Source organism: Chrysochloris asiatica, unplaced genomic scaffold (assembly GCF_000296735.1).
Source record: "Chrysochloris asiatica unplaced genomic scaffold, ChrAsi1.0 scaffold00271, whole genome shotgun sequence".
Classification (NCBI taxonomy): Eukaryota; Metazoa; Chordata; class Mammalia; order Afrosoricida; family Chrysochloridae; genus Chrysochloris; species Chrysochloris asiatica.
This window is the reverse complement of record NW_006408789.1, coordinates 1,158,892-1,180,117: the sequence shown is the minus strand read 5'-3', so window position 1 is coordinate 1,180,117 and position 21,226 is coordinate 1,158,892. Positions and strand designations below refer to the sequence as shown.

General features: G+C 43.5%; 1 protein-coding gene across 1 annotated transcript; it reads left to right on the top strand.

Annotated features, from left to right (window-relative positions):
• The first annotated feature begins 4,904 nt into the window (after positions 1 to 4,904).
• On the top strand, positions 4,905 to 12,822 carry ZBTB2 (zinc finger and BTB domain containing 2). Its single transcript, XM_006874350.1, has 2 exons — positions 4,905 to 5,077; positions 11,451 to 12,822. The coding sequence occupies exons 1-2, from the start codon at positions 4,905 to 4,907 to the stop codon at positions 12,820 to 12,822; spliced, it is 1,545 nt and encodes a 514-aa protein (XP_006874412.1).
• The last annotated feature ends 8,404 nt before the right edge of the window (positions 12,823 to 21,226 follow it).

The following is a 21,226-nucleotide window of genomic DNA, read 5'->3' as shown; positions in this document are numbered from 1 at the left end:
TCCTTGGAAATCCTATACAGAGTGAAACCGACTTGACAGCACTTAACAACAACAACAAAGGTGAGTTTACCTAGGTCAGAAGTGCCTCAAAGGATGTAGAATGAGGGATATCATTGCTGATGTCATGTGGATCTTGGCTGAAATCAGAGAATACCAGAAAGCTGTTTACCTGTGCTTTATTGACTCTGCAGACTTTTGACTGTGTGGATCATGATAAACTATTGATAACACTGGGGAAAATGTGTAATCCAGAACACTTTTTTATGCTCATAAGGAACCTGTACATAGACCCAAGAGTAAGTCATTGGAACAGAACAATGGAACACTAAATGGTTTAAAATTAGAAAAGACGTGACAGGGTTGCATTCTTTCACCATGCTTATTCAATCTGTATGCTGAGCAAATAATCCGTGAGACGCTGGCTGTATGAAGATGAAGGTGGCATCAGGATTGGAGGAAGACTCATTAACAACCTGCAATATGCAGCTAATACAATCTTACTTACTGTATGAAGAGGACTTGAAGTCTTACTAATGAAGATCAAAGAATACAGACTTCAGTATGGATTACACGTCAACATAAAGAAAACAAAAATTCTCACAACTGCACCAGTGAGCAACATTGTGATAAACAAACAAAGTATTGAAGATGCCAAGGATTTCATTTTTCTTGGATCCACTATGCACACCCACGGAAGCTATAGCTAAGATCAAAGGACATATTGCATTGGTTAGGTCTGCTGCAAAAGATTTCTCAAAAGTGTTAAAGAGCAAAGATGTTACTTTGAGGACTGAGTTGCTCCGGAACCAATCATAATATTTACATTCACCTCATTTGCATGCAAAAGCTGAAGAAACACTGAAGAATGGTGTTGTTGATGAATATTAATATACCTTGGATTGCCAGAAGAACAAACAAATTTGTCTTTGAAGTACAACCAGAATGTTCCTTTAGAAGCAAGGACTTTGTCTCATGTATTTTGGGCATGTTATCAGAGGGGGCTAGTCCTTGGCGAAGGACATCAGACTATATAAAGTTGTTGTTAGTGCCGTTTAGTCAGTTCCAACTCATAGTAACCCTGTATAGGGTTTCCAAGGTGCAGCGGGTGGGTTTGTTAGCAGTTCAGTACTTACCCTACAGTATCACACCAGGACTTCTTGTAGAGAGTCAGCATTAAAGATGAAGACCCTCAATGAGATGGATGGATTGACACAGTGGCTGCAACAATGGGCTCAAGTTTAGCAGCGATGGTGAGGCTGGCAGGACCAGGCAGTGGTTCTGTTCCGTTGCTGAGTTGGAACCGATTTGATGGTACATAACACGTCCCCTAAAATTGTCTCCAAAAGTTGGAGCTTTATATGTATGCATGTGATCCATTTTGTGTTACTTTTTATATAAGGTATGAAATTTAGGTTAAGGTTCTTTTATTTATTTATTTTTTTTTTTTGGAAGTCCACTTGACCCAGTGCCATTTGTTAAAAAAAGGCTACCCTGCCTTTACTGGATTGCTTTTGCACATTTGTCAAAATTCAACTGGGCGTCGATTTTAAGGCGTCTGCGTCTGGGTTCCATCCATCTATCTGTGTGTCCTTCCGCCAGTATCTCACAGTCTTTATTACTGTAACTAGTGGTGCTGTAGGATAAGCACTGGACTGCTAACTTCAAGGTCGGCAGTTTGAAACTGCCAGCTGTTCCGTGGAAGAAAGTTGAGGCTTTCAGCTTCCGTAAAGATTTACAGCCTCGGAAACCTTGTGCAGGGTCACTATGAGTTGGAACCGACTCCACGGTACTTAACATTCAACAATGTATATGTATGTATGCATGTATATGATAGAGATTGTGTTAAATATGGTGGTTATGTGCCATGGAGTCTGTTCTGACTCATAGCGACCCTGTGCACAATGTATGCACTATGAGTTCCAACTCCTAGTAACCCTGTATAGGGTTTCCAAGGAGTGGCTGGTGGATTTGAACCACCAACTTTGCGGTCCGGCATAATAACCCACAGCAGCACACCAGGACTCCTATTGTCGTTAGGTGCCATAGAGTCAGTACTGACTCATAGCGACCCTGTGCACAATGAAACAAAACACCGCCCAGTCCTGCGCCAACCTCACAATCATTGCTATGCCTGAGCCCATCACTGCCACTACTGTGCCAATCCATCTCGTTGGGGGTCCTCTTCTTTTTCTCTGAACCCTTCCCCCCCACCCCCAGCTTTGCCAAACATGATCTCCTTCTCCAGTGACTGGTCCTTCCTGATAATATGTCCAAAGTATGTGAGACAACAAAGTCTGGCCATCCTAGCTTCCAAGGTGCACTCTGACTGCACTTCTTCCAACACAGATTGGTTTGTTCTTTTGGCAGCCCTTGGTACTTTTAATATTCTCCACCACCATAACTCAAACGCATCAATCTTTATATGAAGTTGTGTTAAACCTGTTTTAACAGAGAAACTGGCATCTTTACTATGATGAGTCTTCCTATTCTTTTTTTTTAAGTTTTTGTGAATTGAGTGAAAGTTTACAGGGCAGATCCTCAGTTTTACATTCAACAAATCATATACTTTGTTTCATTGCAATGATTATAATCCATTCATTACCATCAGTTAACAGTATTTCTCTCTATTCATTTTACCTCTTTTTTTAAACACTCAGGCATGTAGACTAATTTATACTACCAAAGGGTACATTCTGCAAGTCTGCCTCCTGGCCACTGGCTCTCAGTCCCTCTCTTCCCATGAATTTAGAGTTCTCAACCACTCCCTGTCTCCGTGTCCCTATCTCTGCCTCTATCTCTGGTGTTGCTGCTTTTCTGGATAAGTCTCGCATTCTGCTTGTGCTTCTCTCCCTTGACGGTCCTAGGATCTTCTGTTTCTGGACTGTAAGATTAACTACTCCCCCATTTTTTTTTACAAAACTTCTACCTTTACAATTGTGACAGTAGCAATTAGTCATGATAACAAACAATTACTCACTATTGGATCATACAAATCTGAGTCTTCCTATCCTTAAACACACAGTATATCTTTCCATTTATATAAGTCTTTTATGTCTTTCATCAGTGTTTTGTAATTTTTAGCATACATGTCTTGTACATGTTTTGTGCCTTCTTGTGATTATAAATGTTGTTGTTGTTAAATACCGTCAAGTCAGTTTCAACTCATAGCGACCCAGTACAGGATTTCCAAGGAGTGTCTGGTGAGTTTGAACCACCTTGTGGTTCAAACCAACCTTATCTTACAGTCCTGTGCGTGTCCTACAGTGCCACACCGGGAATCCATAACTGGGATTGTTATTGTTATGTGCTGTCGAGTCGGTTCCGACTCATAGCGACCCTGAACAGGGTTTCCAAGGCTGTAAATCTTTACGGGAGCAGAAAGCCTCATCTTTCTCCCACAGAGTGGCTGGTAGTTTCGAACTGCTGACCTTGTGGTTCGCAGCCCAATTCGTAACCTCTTCACTACCAGAGCGCCTTATAACTGGGAGTACATAGTTTCAATTTTAAGGGCCACATGGTCATTGCCAACATACGCATTACAATAGATTTTTGTGTGTTTATCTTACATTCCGAGACCTTTTGAACTCATTTACTAGTTCTTTGAGTTTTTTGTAGAGTCTTGAGATTTTTCTATGTAAACAATAATGTCATCTGAAAATAGGGACAGTTTTGGGGTTTTTTTCCTCACTTCCGTGACTTGTATTTTATTTTCTTGCCTTATTGCACTCGTTCAGACTTCCAGTACTGTATTTAATACTGAGTGGACATCTGCGCTTTAGTCTTGGTCTTAGGAGGGAAAGCATCATACCTCTCACCCTTAGTTTGTGATAAATACTGAATATGACTTAGATTGTCAGAAGAACAAACAAATTTGTCTTACAGCCAGACTGCTTCTTAAAGGACATCATGCTTTGTAACATCAGCAAAAAAAATAAATAAATAAAGGGAAGGTCCTTGATGAGATGGCTTGACAAACTGTTAAATACAGTGTTGGCTTTGTAAATGCCGTTTGACTGTGGAAATGGAGTGAAGGCTATCAGTCATTTTGCAGTCTAGATAGATTCAGACCTTGCTGTGAGGAATGAAAATAAGAGAATTTGGAGGAGAACATGCAGTTTCAAGTTGTAACTAACTTCTAGCTCTCCAAGCTTATATCCTCCACCACAAAATACCCACTAAAGAGGAGGAAGAGCGCCCATCGGCTTCCTCATGGGGTTAGCCTAAGAATCAGGGGTGCTCACAGTGGTGGGTACGTTATGTCGTTGGCAGAAGCAGCCCCCACTACCCAGCTGGGAAATGACCCCTTGGAACTCACATCTTCACTCTGCCCTGCACTGACCTCACACAAACCCTGCTTTGTTGATCTCTCTGGAAGGTTTGACGGTTTGTGCTGCTAGGAGAAGTATTAGGATTTCCACTCAGAGCCTTAAACTGAACGATGCAATGATCCGGGAATGTTTTCTGTCACAAGGATGTATGCTTGGGACAGCCACGTAGCCACCAAGCCTCAGTGTTCCACCTGTAACATGGGGGTAATGGCAGAACTGCATCCGAGGGCTGTTATGGCGATAAAGTGACCACATTTTAAAAAAAGAGGGAATAGAAGCAAATACTGTTGAATGATGATGCATGGAGGGGATTATAAGCATTGCAATGAAACGAAATACAATAGGATGAGTGCAAAACCGATGTTCTCCCATGTAAATGATCACTCAATTTACAATAAAAAGTTTTAAAAAGATTAAGTGAGCTAGCCTGCATGACATGTTCAGTACAGAACCGGACAAGCCCTAATGTTAGTTGCTGTGACATTACTTACTGTTGGTGACTGTGAAGGACACATACTCCTCTGTGAACCACCTTTCTTAAAAACAAAATTGTTTGCTTTGCAGATTTAAAAGAAAATGGATTTGGCCAACCACGGACTTATTCTCCTACAACAGTTAAATGCTCAGCGAGAGTTTGGGTTTCTGTGTGACTGCACGGTTGCAATCGGCGATGTGTACTTCAAGGCCCACAAATCAGTTCTTGCTTCCTTCTCCAATTACTTTAAGATGTTGTTTGTCCATCAGACCAGGTAACTAATGTGGGTGGTGATCATCGAATGACTGTGAACGTCTTAACGCCATGTCCTCTTCCCTTCATCAAGACTGTCTCCATATATGGCTGATGCTAGAATGACTGTCAGCCCTCAGAAGTCCTGGGTCTCTACTGCTCCATACACTATGAGCCCCGCGGCCCCCCGCCCCCACAACCAGTCCCTTTGACCTCACTTGCCTCTTTGCCCATTTTGATTACTCCTCCTTTCATTGGAGAGTCTCTGGACCTTCTAGCCCCAAGCAATCCCTCTCCCAGGTCTCCAAATATACTAACTGGGTCTCTCCTACATTGACAGGGTTGTTAGGGTTGGGTCAGCTATTTAACCACCTCAGTGGGTAGCCCCATCTTCCATGAATCTTCCGTGGGCTCCTCCCTTCCTGAGCCCCTTCTCATACTCCTTCAGCCTCAGTGCCCAAAAGTACTCATTCTCCTTGTATTCAGTATTTGTCCCTGTTTCTTCTCTGTGAAAAACTCAAGACCATTCTCCCAATTGCCCTCTTTTCCATGTAAAAATGTCTCTCCATCTTTGCTCAGTTATTTCTGTGCTCATCTCTTAGCGAAAAGGGTTTCTCGTGTCTAAGGAAAACAATGTTCTACCATTCTTCCCCATGTTCCAGGACCCAACCCCTCAATTTTTATTCTGGACTTTTTGTGTTATAGTTTGTGTCTACTGTCTCAGCCTAGATGGACTGGATTTCCTTTATACCGCGGTCTCCTTGAGTCACTGTAAAGGCGGTTGATCCTTTCTTTTATTCCTGAAGCTCCTAAGGGTCATCCTGTCCATGACTAGGGTTCCCACATGATCACTCTCCTGAAATCAGTCTCCTGCCCTGTCATCTCTGCCTGAGGCAGTGGTTACTACGGTTCATTTTTCTTCTTAAGGTGTTGTATCTTGCTTTTTTTTTCTTTTTAATCTCTGCATGCCCCACCCCCCTCATTCTTCTGCCCTCTAAATGGGAAGGGAACCTTCTACTAGTTTCTGCCTTACGTCCAGGAGCATGGGTTCACGTGGAAGAGCCCATCTTCAGCCCCAACCCAGTTCTGCTGGAGACTTCGCTTCCAGTTTATGGGTTTAGAACTGAATGCGCTCCTCTCATCTCAGAGAGCAGGCCTAAAAGCTGACCTATCTCCTCCCCAAAGCCCCACCTTGTTCTATCTTCTAGTAAACCAACTTTAATCTCACTATAAACATTTGGTTTCTTCTTTATCTTCTCAGTCATGTTTTCTTCCAAGTCCTCTCACAATGGTCTGTTCCTTCCCCTCCCCACTTCCATCTCCTCATCCCTCATTTTTATATTACCCTCAGGTTAATGAGTCTCCCAAAGCCTTCCTCTGGTTGTGCTGTACCTTTGATCAGAAACCTAGTAAATGGGTTAGTCCTTTTATCAGAAATCTGGACGTTTCTGGAAGAAGGTATCTGTACAGACTGATTGTTCTGCTAGTCCAGGCTCCAGAGGCTTAGTGTCTGGCCTCCTTTAGCCTCATCTCCAACCAGAACTCCAGGCTGCACCTCACCCCCTCTCCCTGGGCTGTCAGTCACCTGAACCCCCAAGTTTCAGTTCTCACAGCACCTCATCAGCCACTTCTCCCCGTAGTCAAGCAAATGGGCACAGGAACTCTCGTGCTGACGTGTTATTGGCCTTTACTTAGACCCCTTGGCAGCCTTTATATGTTTTCCCTGTATTGTTGTCATTTGTGTGCTTACCTCCCCTCCTTATGTGTAAGTTTTCTGAAGGCAGAGCCACTGTATGGATGAGACTGGGTGAACAATGGGGTTAAAGACATGAATGATACCTTCTCTAATAACATTTTTTACTTCCTTTCTGTTAGAGACTTAATTGCTGGGGGAGGAGGACACCCCAAAGTACCAGCACTAGTAAAATCCATACAATGTAATGGATTATACTTCCATGCAAGACACTTCAGTCTAGGGCAGTAAATAAAGGCCTTTAGACAATGAAAGGGGATTTGTTTAGCTAGATGTCTAAGTCTAAGCAGTAGTTGTATTTTTGCACCAGAGGTGGACGTATCATTTGGATTCTCCCCTTGCAGCACCTTCACATACAGAATCAGAGCTTGCTGAAGCCAGGCCTCAGCCATGCCCTTATGCCAGGCTGTCAGGAAGAGGCTGAGAGCCCCTCAAGATTTCCCTTCATGTTTGTAGCTGCCACTAGATGTCTCTGTCTGTGTAAACTGCTCCTTATGGAAAGTTTAAATCACAAAGGATTGCTGACCTGGAGATTTCAGAAATAAGCCTACTGCTAACCTTCCCACAATGTTAAATGTTAGTTTTAAATCCGTGTTTTCGAAGTTCTCTAAAACCATCTGAAATGATTTTAAGTGGAGGAAAAAGGGGTCCTGGTGGAACAACTGATGTGTTGAACGGCTCACCAAAAGGCTGGCAGTTAGAACCCACCAATGTGCCACAGTAGAGAAGAGCTGGCCATCTGCTCCCAGAAGCTGAGAGCCCTGGAGATCCGAGGAGGCGGTTCTACTCTGTCCCATGGGGTCGTGTATGTCAGAATCAAGTCTGTGTAACAATAGTAACAACAGTGAAGGGAAAAGTACAAATGGAAATGAAAGTCAAGGGTTATACGGGAGAAATGAGCAGGACTAAAATTAAATATATATAATTATATATATACATATGTAAAAAGAAATTTATTTTACATAAAAGTGTTAAATCAAACACCTGCACATTCAGCCTCACAGGTAATTTTATTGGTGAGAGCTCTGTCCTTTCCAAGAGTTGTAAATGAAGGTTAGCCATGGGCTTATTTCTGAAAAGGTCTGGCCCCTGGTAAGCTGTGATTCAGAAAGTGAGATGATGAGGAATACTTTATAAAATCCCACCTAACTGCCTTTCTTCAGGACCCCTGGTAGCATAGTGGGTTATGTGTTAAGTGCGGTGGAGTCAATTCCGACCCATAGCGACCCCGTATAGGGTTTCCAAGCAGCAGCTGGTGAGCTTGAACCACCAACCTTGCAGTTCAGATGGCTTTGCAGTCTGGCACATTTAACCCATAGCACCACACCAGGACCACAAAGTCAGCAGTTCAAGTCCAGCTTCAGAAACCCTCCACAGGGTCACTATGAGTTGAAACCAACTGGACAGCACACAGCCACCAACACATTTTCTTTCTTCAGTGTGTGAGTGCTTCCTCTTTAAGAAAGGAGAAAAAGGAAACTGTAAAAATGTTTTTAAATGTAATATATTGGTATCTGGAAACTTCACTGGACCCTGGGGCACCAGGCAGTGAGCCCCAAGGGTTCCTGCTGGCTTCTCCAGGACTTCCTGATCTTTAGGGGCCATTCCCCCCACCCCCAGCGTAGTGGTTACGAATTGGGCTGCGAATCTTAAGGTCAGCGGTTCAAAACTACCAGCCGCTCTGTGGGAGAAAGATGAGGCTTTCTACTCCCGTAAAGATTTACACCCTCAGAAACCCTGTACTGGGTCGCTATGGGTCGTAGGGACCAACCGACTTGATGGCACTTAACAACAACAACAACATAAGGCAAACATAGAAATGAGAAACCAAAGTCCCAGTAGAAAGGAATGCTAAAAAGCAAACCCCCTCTCCCTTAGCACTTTTATTCTTTACTCCCCCGCCCCCTTTTTTGTTGTTGTTGTTGTTAGGGAGAGAGTCTCACAAACTCCTTCTGCCTCCTGGAACATTCCATCCTGGCAGACAAAAGGTACCTAGGGGATCATTTGCATCTCTGAAAGCCCCCTGGGCCCTTGGCTTGCCCAGGTAGACCCCAGTGGAGTAGACCGTTTGCATTACTAAAGTGTCCTCCACAGTGATCCCTGCAGCTTAGTTCTTAATGCCAAACTTCCCTGTTATTGCTAAGTGCTTTCCTGTAGCTTTCCACTCATAGCAACCTAGTCTAGGGTTTTTACTGCCTGGTGCTTATCCTACAGTGCCACACCAGGACTCCGCAAGAACTTCCAAATATAATGCACACATAGTAATTATGGAACTCATCTTGTGCCTCAGAACACCTGTTTTAGCATTCCTATCTAAAGATGTGACTCAAATTCAAACTGACCACCATCTTGTCAATTCTAACTCAGAGCAACCCTGCATAGGGTTTCCGAGGCTGTAAATCTTTACAGGGCCAGAAAGTCTCATCTTTCTCCCAGGAGCAGTTAGTGGGTTTGAATGATTGACCTTGCAGTTAGCAATCTAGTGCTTAGCCTACAGTACCACCAGAACTAAAGATGAGTAGCAAAGACTCCAAAGGAAGATGAAGTGACCTGTGTGTTTTTGAATAAAGAAATGTCTCCTACACACTTCCCTTTACACTGTCAGAAAGATGCTGTTGATTGTACTTGATCTGGATTCTTTGACTTGTAGGCTTTGTAGTCAGGGATTTTTCAAATTTGCATGTAGTCATAAATTATGTACACATGGATAGCAATATAGTCATTATCCAAATCAGTTCTACCTATTAAAGTCTACTTTCTTTTTTCTTCTTTGGGAGACAATAAAACATTCATTAAGTTTAGAATAGTAGGGGACACTGTTAATACTTTAGCCTGTTGGGAAATATTTAACAGTAAGATACGGATGATTGCTAAAGGAGCCAAAAAGAGCTAAATTACCAAGGACAGTAGTATAGTTAAAAGTGATTCTAAGTTTCAAAAGCATTCAAGGAAGCCTTGAACTTGAAATCACATGATCTATGGAATATAGTCATTCAATATATGATGGTCCCTCAGAATATGCAGATACATGAGGGTAAGTCACAAAGTATTGCTACAAAATCATAGAAACCTTTGGTGGTGGTTATGTGCCATGGTCAGTTCCGACTCATAGCAACCCTGTACAGGGTTTCCAAGACTATAAATCTTTATGGGAACAGAAAGTCTCCTCTTGCTCCTAAGGAACCCCAGGTAGTTTCATACTGCTGACTTTGAGGTTAGCAGCCTGACTCGTAACCACTATGCCATTAGAGCTCCTTTAGAAACCTTTACTACACAGAAATACCAAAATGTGAAGGTATTGTCTCTTGACAGATGTTCGCTCCATCTAGGTCTATCCACTTTGTTGTCATTAAGTGCCATGGAGTCGATTCTGACCCATAGCGACCCTGTATAGGATTTCTAAGGAGTTACTGGTGAGCCTGACCACTGACTTTGCGATTCAAAGGACTTGCAGTCTAGTGCCACACCAGAACTCTGTTGTTGTTGTTATGTGCTGTGGAGTCGGTTCCGACTCATAGCGACCCTATACAGGGTGTCCGAGGCTGTAAATCTTTACGGAAGCAGAAAGCCTCATCTTTCTCCCATGAAACAGCTGGTAGTTTCGAACTGCTGACCTTAAGGTTCACAGCCCGATTCATAACCACTACGCTACCAGAGCTCCTTCCAGGACTCTTTGGAAGGTGGTATTTCCACCTCTCTCCTGGTGTGGTGCTGTAGGATCAGCACTGGACTGCAAACCCACCAGCTGCTCCTCAGAAACCCTGTACAGGGTCGGTATATGTCAGAACCGACTCGACAGCACTTAACAACAACAACGCTCCCCACAAGAATCGTACTCTCTACTCTCTACAGTTTGTACCATGTCAAAACGGCAGGGACTCACACTCCTTTTAAATGTTCTTTGAATTTTAGGAAAAAAAAAAAAAAAAGCTCAGCGCTGTGGGGTGGCCTGGGTTACCTTGGAAGAATAAGCGGGTGCATTGTCCTGATGGGAAAACAATTTCTTCACCTCAATTTTTTGTGTATTGTTCTCAGCAGTACAGGTTTCAATTTGAAAACTTCATAATAATCTCCCACGACCATCCTGAGTCCTTTGAGAGATAGCAAGTCTCTCCCCTCTGGAATTAAACAGGATTCTCACAGCATTCAAAGCTTACCTTGCTGCCCTGAATTTAACTGGCCCAGCAAATCCTCTCAGAAGCCACTGTTTTGGTGGAACCGTATGATTATTATTATTGGAAGGCACCCTAAAGAATCTAAGACAAGTATATTGCTGAGAGAACTTGTTTGTAGTTATCACTGATGGCAGAGACAAGTTCAAACACAATTTGTTTGAATAAACCCATGCATGTATGAGCTGGAACCTCAGTAGCAATACTGTTTGACTTACCCTCATGTATCTCGTTGCTTTCTCAGGCTGTCTGAGAATTTTTGTCATTACTGATGCAAGAGTTCTTGGAACTCTTAATTATTGCTACATACTCACTATGCTGTTTCTGGACCAGTGCAAACACCAGGGTCTGGAAGTTAGAAAATTAGCAATGCCACCAACTCCTTTAGGGACCTCTGATGGTATACCACCTACTATTCTAGGACATCAGTTGCCTTGTCTGTCAGATGACCTGGTCCTTATGTCTTTCAGTGAATGTGTCCGTTTGAAGCCCACTGACATCCAGCCAGACATCTTCAGCTACCTCCTACATCTAATGTACACCGGGAAGATGGCTCCACAGCTCATTGACCCGGTGCGCCTGGAGCAGGGCATCAAGTTCCTGCATGCTTACCCCCTCATCCAGGAAGCCAGCCTGGCCAGCCAAGGAGCCTTCTCTCACCCTGACCAAGTGTTCCCACTAGCTTCCTCCCTCTATGGCATCCAGATTGCAGATCATCAGCTGAGACAAGCCACCAAGATCACCCCAGCCCCTGAAAAGCTTAGTCGAGAGCCACGGCCTGCACCAGCCAGGGTGAGCCAGGAGCAGGTGCCCGAGGCCACCCAGCCTTCACAGTTCACACCGAATCTGACCCAGGTGAATCGGACAAATATGACTCCCTCGGACCCGCTGCAGACCTCCCTGTCCCCAGACCTTGTTTCCACTCCTGTCCCTCCCTCTGCCCCCGGGGAGGAGACCAATATGGAAGCTTCTTCCTCAGATGAGCAGCCCGCCTCCCTTACCATTGCTCACGTGAAGCCCAGCATCATGAAGAGGAATGGCAGCTTCCCCAAGTACTACGCGTGTCACCTTTGTGGGCGGCGCTTCACGCTGCGGAGCAGTTTGCGGGAGCATCTACAGATCCATACTGGAGTACCTTTCGCATCCAACCAGCCAGGAGAGGGCCGTGTCCCTCTGTCCCTCTGCAGTAACGCAGCCGACCTCGGCAAGGACGCCATGGAAGTGCCCGAGGCCGGTATGATCAGCGACAACGAGCTACAGCACGTGTCCGACTCGCCCCTCATCGATGGGCAGCAGCAGTCGGAGACACCGCCCCCCTCAGACATCGCGGACATCGACAACCTGGAGCAGGCCGACCAGGAGAGGGAAGTCAAGAGGCGGAAGTACGAATGCACCATCTGCGGCCGCAAGTTCATCCAGAAGAGTCACTGGAGGGAGCACATGTACATCCACACCGGAAAGCCCTTCAAATGCAGTACGTGTGACAAGAGCTTTTGCAGGGCTAACCAGGCTGCCCGCCACGTGTGCCTCAACCAGGGCATCGACACCTACACCATGGTGGACAAACAGACCCTGGAACTGTGCACCTTCGAGGAGGGCAGTCAGATGGACAACATGCTGGTACAGACCAACAAACCCTACAAATGTAACTTGTGTGACAAGACTTTCTCCACTCCCAGTGAGGTGGTTAAACACTCTTGCCAAAACCAGAACTCAGACGTCTTTGCCCTAGACGAGGGGCGGTCCATTCTCTTGGGCAGTGGGGACTCAGAAGTGACGGAACCTGACCACCCCATGTTAGCGTCCATTAAAAAGGAACAGGAGACAGTATTACTGGACTAAGGGGTACTGGCCTTTTTTTTTTTTTTTTTTTTTTAAACTGTCATTTTTACAAAGACTATCTTCCGCTCCTTCCCCTAATTCAGAACTATAAATATGGTTCTCTGTGGCATGAATCAAACAGGCCTCTGTCCTTTTTCTCCTTGTCCCTCCTCCTCCCCGTCCACAGCCCCACCTGGGTAAAGGCTCTGTGTACATTCTAGACCTGACATATGTTTGCTGTGGTACAGGGGCTATTGGAAAGATAATGGTCAGTAGTACTTATAAACACAAACAGATGATTTAAAAGCATACTTGGAACTAATGAAGGGTATATACCAAAACAACCAGAATGCAATTCGGTAAACTAAAATTAGGACATTCCCTGGGTAATCCGATTTCTCAGAAAAACAGTGTCTGAAATACAGCATGCTCTGGGCTCTGTACTATGCAAAAATCTAGAAGGTACGGGGAAACTTTCACCCAGCAAACGTTCTTAGCATTTATCCTCCAGGTATTTTATGTCACATCCTTTTAGATTATGTCCAGTCAAGAAAAATCTCTCATTACGAAATCTACCTTAACAAAACACAAAATAATAATAATAATAATGTGATGGCAATCTTAATTTTGGGGTAAAACGTGGCAAGGTGTGAGCTTGCTTGTTTTTAAGAGAAAATGTGTGAGTACTTACTTGCTCGAAATAGGTGAATCGATACACATGTCCTGTCTAATGCTGGCCTCTTCCAACCGTGAACAACAACGTGTTTAGTTTCTGACAAATCTCCTGTCTTGTTTTTTTTTAAATCAGATTTGAAAATACTGTCCGGCAGATTGTCCTTCTGACCAAAAACTGATTTGTCGCTCTTAACAGTTGCCAGTGGTAGACATGTTAATACACGCTGGATGCTTTTTAGTCGGTGTGTAATAGACCGCAGGGAAAGAATACAGGCAAACTTGTGAGCAGAAAATGCAATAATTTTAATGATGTCAGCGGTTAGTGTCAGTAAGTAACTGGCAACTTTCATTGAAGCATCAGAAATGACAAACAGAAATCAGGACAAAGAAATCTTAATTGTTGTTCAAGGTAAAATACTTGATGTTCACTTTCCACTTTAAAAAAGAAAAAATTTAAAAAGGACAAAAACACTGAAATTCCCTCCACTGGCCTGAAAGCAGTAAAAATTGTCCATTCATCTTCCCTTAGGCCAGAAGCAGAATGGTTTCACAAGACAAAATAGGAGCCAGATATGCAGACCGAAGGGGATCAAGAAAGAGAAGAACCGTTACTAGCTCTGCTCTATGTATATGTTGAAAACTGAATATCCCATCATTCTATTTCATGTATAGTTCAGTTCTCAGATTTGTAAGTTTTTATACATCCTTTCATTGAATAAACATATAATTAAATGGATATGTGATTTGATCTCTTGTCTATTCATAAGGATGCTGGGTGGGGATGTGAAGAACACTACACAAGGAGGCGTGTTCTCACTGTAGCTGTTCTCTCTGTAGGCAGAATTTTAGGCCATTCCTGCACCTGAATCCATTTTCCCTATTTGTAAAATGAAGACTTTGGCAACTGCGTTGGGCCATGAAATAGTAAGAATGAGTAACAGTACCTGAAAATGCTGTGAACAGTAGAAGCTTCACCAGGAAGGAGTCAAGTGATTTTCTTAGCCAGCTTTCTTTAACCAAGAATAAAACAAGTCTAAGAGGTATTTGCCTAAAGATGATAAAAAAAATTAAAGGTGTTGTATTAACTTGGTGTTGTTGTTGGGTGCCTGTACTCACCAGAATGAAACGCTGCTCCATACCGCACCAGCCTCACAATAGTTGTTTGAGCCCACTGTGTCAATCCATCTTGTTTGGGGTCTTCTTTTTTTTTGCTGACCCTCCATTTTCCCAAACGATAGCCTTTTTTCCAGTGACCTGTCCCTCCTGACAACATGCCCAAAATATAAGAGACAAAGTCTCGCCATCCTAATTTCTAAGGAGCCCTCTGGCTGTACTTTTTCCAAGACAAATTTTTTTGCTCTTCTGGCAGTCCTTGATACTTTCAATATTCTTTGTCAACATCATAATTCAAATGCATCGACTCTTCTCCATTCTTCCTTAAGCATTGTCCAACTTTCACATGTATATGAAGTTATGGAAAATACCATGTCTTGGGTCAGGCACACCTTAATCCTCAAACTGACATCTTTGCCCTTGAACCCTTCAAAGAGATCTTGTGCAGCAGATTTGCCTAATGCAATGTTGCTGTGTGCCCTTGAGTCAATTCCGACCATAGCGACTCTGTATAGGGTTTCCAAGGAGCCAACCTTGAGCTTCAAACTGACTTTTCAGTCCAGCGCATTAACCCACAGAGTCACCAGGACCCCATCGTTTGATTTCTTGACTGTGCTTCCATAATTTTGGATCCAAGTAAAAGAAAGGCTTTTGATAGCATCCATCTTTTTTCTATTTATCACGGGCATGGGGAACGTCATTTGATCTGATCCTGCCAGGGCAACACAAGCAGGACTTGAAATGCAATAACTCTAAGAACCTTTTTCATAGCAGCATTTGTTAACATTAAGTGAATCATAATAATATGAATTTCATGAGACAAACAACGTCCATTACGGGAGAGACAGGACACACACAAGTATACGACAGGACAGACAGATACGATTCTCGTCAGCTGCCCACAGCCTGTCTGCCTGTATTACGGTGAGTCAGAGGACAGTCAGTGCCAGGCAGGCTGAGAGTGTACATCTATGATAGTGTTAACACACCGTGGGGAAAACTATGGCGATCTGGTGATGATGAGACAGGATACGATGAGATGATTCTTTGCAACATTGATGACCTTCACAACGCGACTTGACGACAATGTTGTTGACGTCTTTGTCAACACAGACAATACAATCTTTAGCCACATGTCCACGATCAATAATCCTGGTAAAAACTGAATCTCAGATGAAGATTAAGGAAATTACAGTTTACAGAAAAGACCACAAGAGTGGATGATACGAACATTGGCTATGTTCCAAATCCACGATGCAGGATTAGAATAGCGTTCAAAGCAAAACAACCATGCCACTGGGGAGTTATTAAACCCTAAGTGGTATAGCATCTTATATAGGGCAACTGCAAAGAAGAGAAAAGTTGATGCAGAGTGTTGATCTTTCCAAGAGAAATGGACAAATGATTATGTTTTTATTGAAGTTGAAGGCAAACCTGTGTGCCTAGTTTGTGGCGATGCGTTTGCAGTAGTGAAAAAAACCCAATCTGGAGTGTCATGACAGCTCAAAGCTTGCTAAACTCAGTGAATTAGGAGGTCAGATGCGTCTGGATAAACTCAGTGCTCTTCAGCAGAGTTTGGAATCACAATAAGCCACTTTCACTAGGCCTCTTTGTGAGAGGTGACATTATTCAGACAATTTATGTTGTAAGAGCTAATTGAAAAGAAGCTGAGGCCTTATGTTGTTGTTGTTAAGTAAGTGACGTTGAGTTGGTTCTGACCCATAGTGACCCTGTATAGGGTTTCCAAGGAGCAACTTGTGAACTCAGACCGGTGACCATTTGGTTCAAACCAACTTTGCAGTCCAGTGCATTAACCCACAGCACCACAACAGGACTCCAAGGCTTAAGTACAAGGAGAGTTTATGAGAGTGTATAGGGGCTGCTGCAGTGTTGTTAGTACCAAAGTAAAATTGTTTCAGAGTATTAGTTTGTCTCAAAGAACCATTACTGACTTGGTGGTGGTGGGTGGTGATGGTGGTTGTGTGTCCGGAGTTCCGACTCGTAGTCTGTATACGGTTTCCTATTCTAGTCTGTAAATCTTTACAGGAGCAGAAAGCCTCATCTGTCTCCCACGGAACGGCTGGTAGTTTTGAACTGCAGACCTTGAGGTTAGCAGCCCAACTTGTAACCACTATGCTACCAGAGCTCCTTACTACTGATTTAACACAAGATATTGAAGAATTCTGCAAGAGACTTCTAATTTTTCTCTCTGACTTGTGACGAGACAACAGACATAACAAATACTGCCCAACTGGCAGTTTTCGTTCAAGGGATAGCCGCAGAGTTTGCCACACAAGAGGAATTGCTGTCACTGGAAGCCATGCATGGTACTACAAGAGGGGAGGACTTGTTTGAAAAACTTGTTTTATCAGTGAAAAAACCCAAGCTAACATTTGAAAAGTAAAGTCGGAGCAGCAGCCATGGTGGCTCACAAAAAGGGCTAATTACACTTGTCAAGAAAGAACTGAATTTTCTCAGTCTTGATCCAAGTGATTTCATTATACACCAGGCAAGTCTCTGTGCACAATCATTGCAGCTCAACAATGTGATGTCAACAATAATGTCATGCATAAATTTTGTCAAAAGCAGAGGGTATAATAGCCACCAGTGTAAGCAGTTACTGAATGATTTGGACTGAGTACAGTGGTGCTTATCACTGTGAGGGGCAGTGGCTGAGCCTCGGGAACATGCTCATGAGATTTTACAAACTGGGATGAAGTTAAGCAGTGTGTGGAGATGAAAGGAAAACCGGTCAGGGAACTCAATGATAGCAAGTAGCTGTGTGATCTAGCGTTCATGGTGGACACTGCCAAGTACCTCTCAGAGTTGGACGTCAGCCTGAAGGGCCCCACCAGCTTCTGAGCTCCCTGTTTTCAAACATCAAATCATCTGAAGCTAAATTAAGGCTGTGAGAAGTGCAACTCGAAAGGAATAACATGGTATATTTCCCTACTGTAGCAGGAGAGAAGCCTTCTATGACACTTGAATATGCTAGTGAATGTGTGAAATTAATGGAGGCTTTTAATGAAAGATTCAAGGACATGAAAAGTAAACAAATGGAATTGAACATCTTTGCTGTACTGTTCAATGTGGAACCAGCTGATGTGCCTGATAACCTACAACATGAAATCATTCAGCTACAAAGCGATGATGAGTGGAAAGCTAGATACATACACCAGCCTCCCAATGCTTGAGTTCTTTCAAGGTTACATAAGCTGTGATGAATTTCCCAATTTGAGGAGACATGCATTGAAATACACAGCTGTGTTTGGAACAACTTAGTGCTACCAGAAGTTCTTTTCAACACTCATCATCACAAAGATGCACTTTGGACTGACAGACACAAACCTGGGAAGGCAGTTATGAAAAGCAACATCATCAATACCAGCTAACGTCATACGTCTCACCGAAGAGAAGCACTTCCGGTTATCAGTGGTGATGGTGGTTATGTGCCGTGGAGTAGGTTCTGACTCATAGCGACCCTGTACAGGGTTTCCTAGGCTGTAAATCCTTATGGGAGCAGAAAGCCTCATCTTTCTCCCACGGAACAGCTGGTAGTTTCAAACTGCTGACCTTGAGGTTCACAGCCCAATTCGTAACCACTACGCTACCAGAGTGCCTTCCAGTTATCAGTTTGTTGTTGTTAAGTGCCGTCAAGTCGGTTCCAAACCAAGTGGCTGTGTGCTGTGGAGTCGGTTCCGATCCATAGTGACCCTATACAGGGTTTCCGAGGCTGTAAATCTTTATGGGAGTAGAAAGCCTCATCTTTCTCCCGCGGAACAGCTGGTAGTTGCGATGCTGACCTTGCAGTTTGCAGCCCGATTCGTACGTAACCACTACGCTACCAGAGCTAGGTTTCCAAGGAGCAACTGGTGAGCTTGAACCACTGAGTTAATTAAATGTTTTAGTAAATATTGTTGTTATTAAGTGCCGTTGAGTCGGTTCCGTCCCATAGCGACCCCGAACAGGGTTTCTGAGGCTGTAAATCTTTACGGGAGTAGAACGCCTCATCTTTCTCCTGCAGAGCAGCTAGCTGGTAGTTTCGAACTGCTGACCTTGAGATTCGGAGCCCGATTCGTAACCAGGCTAATTTTTTTTGTTTTGTTTTACTTTTTATTGTGAATTATGTGAAGGTTAACAAGATCATCAGCTTTACTTTCAACAAATCATACTCTTTGTTTCACCTCAATGATTATAATTCCCTGATAGCGTAGTTGCTATGAATCAGGCTGCAAACTGCAAGGTCAGCAGTTGAAATTACCAGCTGTTCTGCGAGAGAAAGATGAGGCTTTCTGCTCCCGTAAAGATTTACAGCCTCAGAAACCCTGTACAGGGTCACTATGAGTCAGAACCGACTCTACAGCACATCACCACCACCACCCTGCAACATCAAGTTATCCTACTTCCTCCCTGTAGACTTCCCTTTTACATCTTATATTTCACAAATAAACAAAGCAAGTTATTTGATGTACACATACAAAACAAAATATTTATATTCATTTTAATGCCCTCAGGGCACATTCTGCAAGCTACCCTCCTGCCTGCAGGCACACAGCCTTCCTTAGTCCATGAGCCTTGAGATTGCAGCTGCTCTGTTTCTCCATGCCACCGCCTCTGTCACCATCTCTGCTGGCTCCGCTTTTCTAGGTAGGTTCTCAAGATCCACTCATGATCTTCCTTCTTGATGGTCTTGGTACTGTCTGCTCCTGAAATGAAAGATTTAACTACTCCCTGCTTTTAGTTATATATCTATAATTACAGTTGTGATGGTGGTGGTGGTAGTGTGCCGTGGAGTCGGTTCCGACTCATAGTGACCCTGCACAGGGTTTCCAAGGCTGTAAATCTTTACGGTAGCAGAAAGCCTCATCTTTCTCCCACGGAACCGCTGGTAGTTTCGAACTGCTGACTGTGAGGTTAGCAGCCTGACTTGTAACCACTACGCTACCAGAGCTAGCAGGATAATTTTTAAGTTGATAATTTTGTATGGTCCCTAAATGATGTTATAAATATCAAAATGGCCCTTGTCAGAAAAAAGGTCCCCCACCCCTGGTTTATCATGATGTTATTTATTGGTCCAGTTGTGAGGAGTTTCATTGTCTTTACATTAAGGTGCAATCATTTTGAATGACTGTAATCTTTGATCTTTATCAGTGTTTCAATTTTTCTTCACTTCCAGCAGGCAAGGTTGTGACATCTACATATTGAAAGTTGCTCATGAGCATCATTGCTAATCTGTTGTTGTTATATGCCGTGGAGTCGGTTCCGACCCATAGCGACCCTGAACAGGGTTTCCAAGGCTGTAAATCTTTATGGGAGCAGAAAGCCTCATCTTTCTCCTGCAAAACAGCTGGTAGTTTCAAACTGCTGACCCTGAGGTTAGCAGCTAGGTTATAAATCTCACAGTGTATTCTGAGTTTCTGGTGTCACCAACTAAAATCAACTTTGGATGTTTCCGTTGTTGATATGAACACCTTAGCTTCAAGATTAATTTGAACTGTCATTCTCCTGAGTCTATCCCATATTCACAACCCTGCTTTCTGTTTTGTTGTTTTGTGAGTTGAATGAATGTGGATAGAGCAGATCATGTTTTACATTCAACAAATCATACATTTCATCTTAATGATGGCAATCCCCTGTCAAAATTGTGCCTTAGGACCTGAAACCTAAAGCTCTGAAGTCACCCCTCAATGTAAATCACTTATCCCATTTCCTGTCTCCCTCGGTTTCTTATTTCCATCCCTCCTTTCCCAACCCTTCTGAACTGTCTCCTCAGGAAAATGCTGCCTTTTTTAAAATCTTGAATGGTTGACCATTCCATGGTGTGTTGCTTTTCCTTTTGTAGGGAAATAATAAAAAGTGATTCACTCAATAAGCTTCTTGCAGAGCCTTGGTAGTGTATAGGACCTTAGGTGGAATCCTGACCCCCTTCCAGAACCTTCTAAGGTGGGACAACCCCACTAGAAAAGACAAGCAGACCAGGCTGGAACAGCTAGAGCAACAGAAGATATTTTTTGAAAGAAAGATGAGAAGGAAAAATCCAAAACAAAAATGGCAGTCTCATTGACTACTACAAGAACAAGCAAGTTTTTCGCTGGGAAACTATCAAGGCAAGCAATCAAGTCCGTTCAAGATACACTCCCCACCCACCCAAGACTGAAATTCACAAGGAACACATGAGCAACCATGTAAACTTGCCTGGTGACCATGTTGGTTTACTGGTGAATGGAAGAGGGAGAAAGGCAGCAATGAAGAAATGGGCTGAGTTCAACCACTTTCCATAGACCCCCGTTGACCTGGAGATAGAAGAGGAAGGGCTGGTTGGTCCAAAGTGTGGTGAGACCTGGGGACTCCTGAGTCCATGGACAAGGACATAACCACAGAGGGCTAGAGCTGAGAGTGAAGCAGCCAGCTGATATGAAGTGAGGGGAGACACATAAGAACACCCAAAGTTGCAGATAGTACTCATTTGACATAACCTCAATGGTTTGATTAAGGAGGATCGTAGAAGAATTGATGCCTTTGAGTTGTGGTGTTGGAGGAGAGTACTGAAAGTGCCATGGACTGCCAAAAGAACCAATAAATCTGTTTTGGAGGAAGTGCAGCCAGAGTGCTCCTTGGAGGCCAGGATGGCTAAACT